This window comes from Physeter macrocephalus, chromosome 2 (genome assembly GCF_002837175.3).
Source record: "Physeter macrocephalus isolate SW-GA chromosome 2, ASM283717v5, whole genome shotgun sequence".
Classification (NCBI taxonomy): Eukaryota; Metazoa; Chordata; class Mammalia; order Artiodactyla; family Physeteridae; genus Physeter; species Physeter macrocephalus.
In genome coordinates, this window is record NC_041215.1 from 109,120,604 (window position 1) to 109,131,350 (window position 10,747).

General features: G+C 41.3%; 1 protein-coding gene across 8 annotated transcripts in view; it reads left to right on the forward strand.

Moving 5' to 3' along the window:
• The window catches only part of PARD3B (par-3 family cell polarity regulator beta), a 1,107,844-nt gene that overhangs the window by 1,035,981 nt on the left and 61,116 nt on the right, over positions 1 to 10,747 (forward strand). The window contains exon 25 of one of the 8 annotated variants that reach the window (XM_055089632.1): positions 10,273 to 10,356. The exons of the other annotated variants lie outside the window; for them this stretch is intronic. Within the exon in view, the coding sequence (XP_054945607.1) occupies positions 10,273 to 10,288 (16 nt within the window). The 3' untranslated portion in view covers positions 10,289 to 10,356. Of the gene's footprint in view, positions 1 to 10,272; positions 10,357 to 10,747 lie in introns of those variants that run through there. 8 annotated transcript variants of the gene reach the window in all.

Below are 10,747 nucleotides of genomic sequence, written 5' to 3' on the forward strand. Positions count from 1 at the left end.
CATGGCCGCTGAGCCTGCGCGTCCGGAGCCTGTGCTCCGCAACGGCAGAGGCCGCAACAGTGAGAGGCCCGCGTACCGCAAAAAAAAAAAAAAAACTGAGTACTTGCAAGAAGTGTTCATCTGTGAACTTTTACCAATTAGAAATGGCTCTATATGTCAGACTCTTTAATAATGTCTGTGAAGCAGCATTTTAGCTCATTTTTATAGTGCATGCAGGTTTGGTGATTTATATTAAACATTAAACATAATAAATTTAGATCTTTTCTCAAGTATGAGGCACAGCATCTCTGAATCACCCATTTAAGCAGAGTGCTCCCTGGAAGGTCCAGTCTCTCGCTATCATTCATGGCCATAATAAGACAGGCTTCTCCTGTCTCTTTCTTGACATCTGTAATAATGGGGGTGACATGTGTGTGGTGACACTGTAACAAGAGGGCGTGTTGATAGTGCTTCAAGCGGGGACTAAAGGTCCACGACCAGAGGGTGAGCTGAGAACATGCATCAATGACCTCCATCTCAGATTTCTTACCAAAAGCTATGCTAATGGCTATTTTCAAAATTTTATTCAAAGAATAAGTTTCAGTGTCTAAAAAAAGGGCCTTTAAATGTCTCACTGTACATGGCTGGAGTTAGTCAAAGAATTAATCACAAAGAGTGGAACTCTGAACACAAATGGATCTGTTAATGATAGTCACATAAGAAAGATTTAAAACCTTCCTGTTTTTCAGTGATTCCACAGATGGTCACCCCATTCTTCATTTGTTGAATCATGGGAAGGCATAGACAGTAAAGTTCCTCGGGAAAAAAAGCTACTCTTTGTGATTTGACAATAATTGTCGTAGCCTTCTTTAGAATTATCATGACAGGTTTAACTCTAAATGATTCTATTTCATGCTGAAAGTTGCCTGTAAGTTTTGATTGCAATTTGTGTATAAAATGCCTGGGTACTGTTGCAAATGTGTATCTTAAAATGAGAAAGAGCTCACATTTCAAGCATTTGAATAGGGTTGAGAATTAACTAATATTTTCAGTTAAAGGCACCTGAAACAATCTAAAAATTTTAATTTGATTTTTTTAGAAGAAAAACATGGTGGAAGAAGACATAACTCCAGTTTTCAGGCACATCACTCACTGTGAGGTGGCTTTTGTGGACTGGGTTTAGAGCTACTCCACACAGCCTGGCTGTGTCCTGGCCCCCAGATGTGGGTCCTGGTCCTGCTGTCTTCCCTTCTGGCCGCCACTTGCGAAGTAACTAGATGAGAAGACACAGCTGAGCCAGCCCAGATCCATCCCTCATGCAGTTAGTCCTCAATCTCAGATAAGTTGTGTTTCTACAGTCTGTGTATAAATCAAGTGTCCTGGAACTTGAAGTCCATTTTTCATAGAAAGGATGCTCTGTCCAGTGAGCAGGTTGCCAGGCTAGCAGCCGTACAACCCTATTTAGCCTGTTACATAATTGAAGTGCTGTCCACCTGAAAATCGTTTTTAAAATATTACTGCTGTGGGAGGTTGACCCACCTACCCCAGAGTGGGCGTTCTCTACAGATAATGGACTCAGAATAACTCATACCGTCTTGCCTTCTGGAGTCACACACTGGAGCCTGAACACAAAAATGAGAAGTAATGAAAGGAAACAGAATGAAAAAACATTACTTTGAAGAATACCATTACAATGCTAGTAATTAAAGCAGAAAAATATAAAATTGAATAAGAAATCATGTTTCATCTGTTTTAATACTGGTGCTTGAGAAAAAGCAGGTTCAATCAGAGAAGGATGAGGAAGTAGCTGGAAGCTGTTGTTGAGGTTCTGAGGGAGGCATCGGGCCACTCTCCGGGTTGATGGCTTTGCTGCCTTCAGGATTTTTTTTCCCTAGAAAATTCTGTAGACTAGTCTAGATTCTTGCCTTTTCCTTAAACGCTTTTGGCAAATGGAAGGAACTAATAGAAACAAGGAAAGTTTTTCTTGAGGTGTCTGGGGAAGAGCGGGAGGGGAGGAGGAGGAGGTTGGGGTCTATTAAAGGAGGTGGTATTGCCTCTCATGAAATTAACCAGAGTGTTTATTAGTGGCACCCAGAGGAAGACTGGGCATGCTCGATTCTCTTGCTGGCTGATGCAGGGGACGAAGAAAAGAAGGGATGAGGAGGAAATAATTTAACCAGCAGTGCCTTGAGACAGCTGGTGAAGAAGGCACAGAACCCAGGACAGCTGGGCTGTTGAGCGGGTATTCTCAGGGTAGTCAGGAAAGGAATAAAGAATGGCTAAGTGGTTACTGGATGGCAGGGGGTGATGGGGAGGTGGGTTGTTGGTGTAGGTATGTAAATGTGTAAGTTAATTGCATAAAATATACTTGTTACATAAATGTATGAAAGTGGTTGTTCTTGATTCAGGGGTTATTTATACCAGAAAGAAAATGCACACCATGGATTCTTTTTGTGAAATGAAAGTTAGAGCATTACAAGTGGCTTTGAGCTTTTGTTTAAACAATCCTCAGGCCAATGCCTATGTCATGAGCTTGAAGTCCACTAGGAATGATGAGAGAATCAGAAATGTTCACGCACTTGAGTGGTATTGCCTCTCAAGTGCACTTGAGTTCTGCACTTGGAGGGTGTATCTGAGTTCATGGCTGAAGGGATTGGGAGACTTTGGCATCCATCTACAAAGGAGAAGTAAGTCATCTCCCTTCTCCAAAGCTCTATGTATATACGTGTGTATGTATATACATATATATGTGTATATGTATATATGTATATGTGTGTGTGTGATAGATGTGTACTATTCTGCAATGGCTTGAGAATTAATCTCATGATACTGGTGGTGAGGAGGATGGTGACAGCAACTGATATTCATTGACTGCTTATTATGTGTAGGCACTGTTTGGAGTGTTTTACATGTATTAACTCATTTAATTCTCACCACAAATAAGTACCATTATTTCTCCATTTTATTGTTAAACAAAGGTAACTTCTTGAGTTTCTTATCAAATTTTAGTTCAGCGATCCCCAAATGCAACCAAGATGAATCATACTTTCTGTTGAAATTATCTTAAAGCCATACTCACCTGGATAAATTGGAACAACCATTTAGATGTATAACAAAGGATAATGCAGACCTGCCACAATCTTGGGTCCATTGCTTTTTCCTGTCCTAAGTGCCCTATTTCCACCTCCCTTCCTATTCTAGCTACCCCTCTTCTAATTCTGTCTACACAGCTTACGCTGTCACTTCCAAGCCTAGCCTCAACGTGTTCCTCATAAAACACAGAGGGAGGGGCAGATTTTCAACGATTTTCTTTATCTTACTGGCAATTCCTATTATGAAGAGCCATGTTAACCAACGACAAGCTTAAGACACTAAACAGCCTTTTCAGATGTTCTTTCTTTGGAATCCGATTGTGTAAATATTCAGGAAAGTGCTTAAAGGTTAAAAACCCGAAGCATTTAATCACAATTGAAAACAACTCTTTGTAGACCTACACTTTCCAATATGGTAGCCAATACCACATGTGATCATCAAGTACTTAAAATGTGACTAGCCTGAGTTGTGACGTGTTTTACGTGTAAAATACACACCAAGCTCCAAAAATTTCGTACAACCCTCTCCAAAAACTGTAAAATAGCTCATTGATTATTTTTACATTGATTACATGTTGAAATAATAATAGTATTTCAGATAATTGGGTTAAATAAAATAAATTATTAAAGTTCGTTTTAGGGCTTCCCTGGTGGCGCAGCGGTTGAGAGTCCGCCTGCCGATGCAGGGAACACGGGTTCGTGCCCCGGTCCGGGAAGATCCCACATGCCGCGGGGCGGCTGGGCCCGTGAGCCACGGCCGCTGAGCCTGCGCGTCCGGAGCCTGTGCTCCGCAACGGGAGAGGCCACGACAGTGAGAGGCCCGCGTACCGCAAAAAAAAAAAAAAAAAAAAAAAAAAGTTCGTTTTACCTATTCTATTTTACTTTTCAATGTGGCTATTAGGAAACCGTAAATTATGTAGGTGGCTTGCATTATTTTCTGTTGGGCAATGCTGCTGTAGGCCCTAAAATGGAGGATCTCCATAAATACAGAGCTTCTGCTGAACCACCTCCTTAAAGTCTGAAGGGTACGGTGTTCAACCTGAGTTTTCTTTTTTGGAAAACAGTTTTTTTTTCTGCCCTTTAAATTGTGCATAATACCAGGCACACCTGGATTTCTGGATAATTGCACCCACAAGTGGCTACATGCAGACACAGTTAGTTAGGTGCGTGCAACTTGTTTGAAGGCACAGGTGTCTAATTGAGCCCACAAATGGCCATTTGGCAGGCACCACTCGCTGTGCACACAGATGATTATAGGCAGAAAATGGCCAACAACCAAAAAGGAGGCCTGGATAATGGAGGCGTGAAAAGAGATCCTGGTATCCCCACAGCCTTGGTGTGACCACGCCTTCCTCGTTCAGTCTTTTCGTGGAATGCCCACTGAGGTGTTTGTTTATGGCGAGATGCATATTTGGAATGCATAGGCTGGGAAACGAAAATGCATATGCCCCATCATCTCACAAAGTAAATGCTGTCTGTCTTGAGCTTTTCAGTAAACTGGGACTAACAAAACCCATGTTGTCAACCTGAGTAACCTTAAAGTGGATTCCGCCCTGCTGGGACTGGCTGTTTATAATGGCTAAAAATGATGGAGTGTGTGTGGGAATCCCCAGGGACCCTTTGGTAACTAGTGGTGTTTAAAGGGTTAATTCGACCTAATGCATCATTTAGTGGGGATGGGAAGGCCGGAGTGGTCACCTCAGGAAGACTCCGGCAGGCAGGCACTTGTTGAAACGCGGGGCAGTTAGTTAGAGAAGGGAGGGGCCGGCCTCGAAGCCTGGAGCTGTTGTGCAGGTCAGCATCTCCAGGCAAGGAGTAAATCGATATCCCCAGTTCTCATAGCAGCTGAGACAACAGAGCGAGACGTGGAAACGCGTTCACTGACACAGATTTCAGTGTCCGGAGGAAATGCGGAGAGACAAGAAGGCCCTGCCTCTTCAACTTTTAGGGCAAGTACGGGAATGAGGAGTCTGCTGGCTCTCTCCCCTCATCTTTCAGGAGGGCTCTGTACCAGGTTGCAGTAGCTTTGTGGTCTCTCGCAGAAAGCAAGCCTAATCAGTCAGCACTGTTGATCATAAGTGTCAACCCTCAGGCCACAGCGGATTCAGTGTTCAAGGAAATCCACACCTTTTCTCCATCCAAGCAGTCTATGTGCACCATAAAATGGAGAGACCAGGCACTGGTTTCTGAGTTTTAGGAAGACCAAGGATTCCTTGGACAGGGTAGGAAATCCAAGTCAGCAGCCTGACTGACTTGGTCTTTCCAGGGCAGAAAAAGACTTTCTGCTAATGAGAGATTGCTTTAGTAGTGTGCATTTATTTGCAATATAAGTAAGTTCACGGTTTAGCCACCTTGACAAATTCTCTCTGTGTCTTGAATCATCACATCCCTTTGTATCTGCTCTTTACTGATGATGATAGCTGCCTATTCTTGAATGGCAATGCTTCTGTAATAAATCTCCATAAAAAGCCAATTCTCAGTTCAAGTTACCGCAGGCTGATTATGAAGACGACAGTCTGAAAACACACACTAATTGTGCTCTTTTAGAAACGCCTCTGACAGGCTCAGCTCAGAACTTCTTTAATTTCGACTGGGCTGCAGCTCGACCTAATGTCAACTTTTACCATAATTCTTTTATGTGGAAGGCTATTACTCCATTATGATTTTCTCTCTTGTTGCCTAATATCCAAAGAGGGTTGGTGAGAGGTTATTGAAGAATTGTCTTCATCTCAGCTGGTTCATCCCGTATGATTATTCTTTATTTTAAAGGCACAGTAGAAAATGTTCTGTTTCCTATTATTAACCTTCTTTATACAGAGCCTTGAGGTATACGTGAAAATTTTTAATTTTTCTAGGAGTCTGTTGTAAAGATAAAAATGATTTGGATTTCACAGTTTTATAAATTTTAAGTCAAAATTCTTCTCCACTTGACTCATCGCCCCTTATTTGCTGCTCCGTTACTGGACATAATTTAGCACTAGAGGGGGTGAACTATCATGGGGTGATAGTGTTCTGTTGTAAAATGGGATTTGCAAGTTCTCAGTCTGGGCCAAGTGTCCCTGTACTTTCTTATTCTGAAAAAAAAAAAAAAAAGAAAAGAATTTTCACAAGTTGTAAACTTTGCTACCCAAGTACATGATGGAGATTTCCGGTTTCTGGTTCCAAATGTAAGGAGCTCGGAAGTCACTACATTGTCCTAACAAGTAAAGATCTAAACAGACTGAAAAATCAGCAGCTCTTTTTGGATCCATAAGAGAGGTGAGGACACAGGGCAAACTGCTGCCCAAAGATCGGAGAGACAGACAGGCAAATACAGGGAGTATCTGCTTACTAGAGAAGAGTCAGGAGTGGAGCGGCTGCAGGAAGCAGCACTGGGCTAGGAAAACCTGACCTGTAACTGGTGAATTATTGGAGGCTCAGTGGGGACAACTGAGAGTTATAAACCCCAGGGGCACCTTGTCAGAGCAAGCATCAGAACCATGAGGCAGGGATGTTGGAATTATCATACCAGGAACTTAAAATAATTATGATTCATGTGCTAAGGGCTATAATGGATAAAGTAGATGGCACATAAGAACAGATGGGAAATGTAAGCAGAGAGATGGAAATCCTAAGAAAGAACCAAGTATATGGTGGCAGTTGTAAGGCTATGCCCTTTGTCTATTTCAAATTTTTGATAACAACAACCTACATTGTAAATTTCTTGAGCCTTTCTTCTAAGAAGCCAAGAGCAGTGAGCTTCTATGCCAACACATCCACTTTCATTCTTTGGTCTCAAGAAGAAAACCTCCCATTGGTGTGTCTCAACCACAATGGACAGAAGACCTACATTACTCTCAGGTGCCCTGTGGAGTCTAAGATGCTAATATGGAAATCACAGGTCTGAAAGAGCCAGCAGTGGTTTCTGAATGAGCCATTGCATCATGGAAGATCACAGAAGTCACTGGTCAAGAAGTAAATGTCTGTTCTTATGAATTGTTTTCATTTCCTTATAAACCACGATTGTATCTGTGGTGTAGATTTGGTTTTACTTTTAGTGTTTTCATAAAGAAGCTACTTAATTGAAAAGGATTCACAATCAGTACTGGAATATATCAGATTTAGATTTGGTGGTCGACTATCACACTATCTATATTTAATAATCCACTGTGCCAATGCTCTGAATAACAATACCATGGCCATCAGAAGCAGTTTATTCTCTTCTCCAAATTTCTGACATGTAAGAAATTCAGTAATTATTGGAAGTTTCTGGTATCTCATTGTTTTGGCATTGACTTTACTTCCTCTCTGTGGCTTTTTCTTTTCCTAATGCAGACAAAGCTGCTGAGGGAGAATTCTGTGTTTTAGGCGAACACACAGGTACTGGGTTATTCTCATTGTTTTTTTTTTTTTTTTGCTTTTCATTGATTTGGATTTTTATTATAGAATCTTTTTCTACCATGAACCCCCAGTCATGACAAATGGTGGGAGAATAAGTAGAATTGTTGGTCTTTATCAAATGAAAAATAGTTACTAGGCTACTCTTTTTTTCCTTTTTCTGTTCCCCTCTCTTTTCCCAGTTTCCCATTTATAGTCATGCTTTGCAAAGAGCAACAGACCCACTAGCAGTGGAATGAGAATGGGAGTGGATTTATGAGAGAGAAAGCAAAGGCTGTAGATTCCTTCAGGTCAGGGTCTTGCCTTATCACCACTGTATCCTCAGCCCTGCATAGTACCTGGAACACAGTAGGCATTCAACTAAGTTTTAAGGCAGAAAAAACAAAAGAAAGGCAAAAACACAGGAAGGAATTTGCAACTGAGGGGAAAAAATTGCAGACATTTCACTGCGAAGGTGTCAGGAAGTACAGTTCTCTATTTTCAATCATTTTTAGTTTAAGTGGAAATTTTATTTGTATTAAGTTTTCTGGGATTTCTAATTGAGTTCTGAGAATTCTTTCATTGAAAGCAAGTTATTTTTTAATAAGTTGTATTTCATCACTAAAACAAAAAAACTTTTCTGCTAACAGAAATGCAAAAGCAAAAGAATCACTGTGATTGATTGAGATGACATGGCGTGCTTTTTCCAAGTTTTAATTTTGAATAGTTTGTATATCCATCCCAGAGAATTCTTTTCAAAACTCAAATTTCTCATTTTTGTGATCCATCCAGACCTTGATTTTTTTAAATACATTCAGCAATTTTTATAAAACATAAGTGATTGGAGTTTTTCCAGGCAAGTAATGAAATTTTCAAGAGTGGAATTTTCTTTGTGTCTTCTGTGGAGTTGTGGAATGCTCAGTTTAAGAGTTGGTAAAGAAAAAGAGGCAGCTGAACGAAGTAAAATAAAGAGTCAGCCATACCCTTGGTTCTGGTGGTGGTTCAGATGTGCGCACTTGTAAAACCTCATGGACACACTTCTTGTACGTAAATTAAACCTCAGTAAATTTGAAAAAGTAAGGAAGAAAGGGAAAGGAAAGGAAGGAAGGGAGGGAAAGAGTGGTCCTTTATCTGGACTCCCAGGTCAAGTCATGGGCGCTCAAGCTCTTGAGAAGTCTTCGATTTCTGTGGCCATTACTGGTCCTTGGCAAACTCCAACTCTCAGAGACCAACCCCTAGGATGCCCTGGCTCATACTTACCACACTTTCAAAAGCACAGGAGAAAGCCCAAGCAAGTCTGGCTGCCTCGTGCTGCTCCTGAGAAGAAAGTTTCCATGTTCTTTCTTAGGCAGTGGAATCACCTGTTTGCCATTCAAATAAACATCATATAAAATCAGTATTCCCTAAAATGAGATTACAATCTCATGAAAGTCAGGCTCTCCAGACCTCCTTTCCCAAAGCAACTCCAGAGGCAGTCCCATCTCCAGTGATTTATATGGACAGAGACACAGACAGAGATGAGGAGCTGACAAAGGCTGTCTGTTTCTGTGGCTGGAAGGAAGAGGAGGCTGGAAGACATGGGTACCATGGGAAAGTCATTTTGGTATCTTGCTCTTTATTTACATCCTCGGGTCTAAGCAGGCAGGAATTTCCCTGGCATGGTTTACATTTATATAACTAATTGCTAATTATTTACATACTCCCATTGGACAATTGCTAGAGGACTAGAGTTTGGGATTATTCACTTCCTCAGAAATAAACTAACATAACTGCATGTGTAGTTATGGAAGTTACTTATAGGCATAGGCATCTAAGCCTAAAGGAAGTTTTTCAAGGACCAGAAATCCACCAGGCACTCTCCCATACTCTATGCCTCTTCTCTTTCCCCACCCAACATCCTTTTTCGTCACAGTTTAATGAGGGAAGTATTCTAGGCCTTTTGCTTTTCACCTTCTCCACCATGGAGATGCTGGGAACTGTGACAGGCTGAGGTGACATGAGCTACAATGAAGCTTTTCTCTCCCAGGTGAATGGCCATCTGCCCTTTCTAAGCATGTTATCCTGTAGACTTGTGTTCATCCCATTAGGTACCCTCCTCCACACACAAATAATAGGTAAGCATTATTAGTCTCCCTCTGTATTATTCAGATATTTTTCTATATCCAATACACAACAAAAATCTCCTGGCAAATATAACTGAAAAGAAGTCCAAAGGTAGACTTATCTTTAGATGGAACTCAGAGAATGCCATCAGGAATTGGCTTCCTTCTCCCCATCTCTTGACTCTGCTTTCTTCTGTGTTGGCTCTGTTCTCAGGCACAGTCTTCCACCCTGGGGTAGAAATGGTTGCCCACATCACCAGGCTTATTTCTTATCATCTGAGCCACTCCAGCAAAAGAGGGATTCTCTCATTTCAACATATCCAACAAAAGGCCTAGAGTTGTCTCAGGTTGCTGTGATTGAGTTATGTACTTAAACATAGACGATCACCGTGTCCAGGGGGTGGAGTGTTCTGATGGACAGGTCTGGGTCACATGCCACCTCTGGAGTCCTGGGTAGACTCACTCCACCTGAAGCACGGGGAATGAGAGAGGGGGCATGGAATAATTCCAAGAAGGACAGAATATTATCACCAGGATAGGATGGGACAGATGCTAGGCAACAAGAACAGCAACCTTCCACTGTTCCAACTCTGATGACAAGGGAAGATAGAATCGAGCATGAAAGAAAAAAGTAGAAGCTCCTGTCACACACTTATAAAAGGTAGAATGAATGCTAAACCCCTAAAAAATCATCAGACCAAGCTGTTTTCTACTTCTGGGTCTGACTGTCATCTGACCCACAGGTTTCAAGAATCCTAAGAGACTACTACAAGCAACACTATGCCAAAAAAATGGACAACCAGGAAGAAATGGACAAATTCTTAGAAAGGTATAACCTTCCAAGACTGAACCAGGAAGAAACAGAAAATAGGAAGAGACCAATCACAAGTAATGAAATTGACAACACCCATTTATGATAAAAAAAAACTCTCCAGAAAGAGGGCATAGAGGGAATCTACCTCAACATAATAAAGGCCATCTACGACAAACACACAGTAAACATCATTCTCAACGGTGAAAAACTGAAAGCATTTCCTCTAAGATCAGGAACAAGACAAGGATGTCCACTTTCACCACTATTATTCAACATAGTTTTGGAAGTCCTAGCCATGGCAATCAGAGAAGAAAAAGAAATAAAAGGAATCCAAATTGGAAAAGAAGATGTAAAGCTGTCACTGTTTGCAGATGACATGATACTATAAATAGAAAATCCTAAAG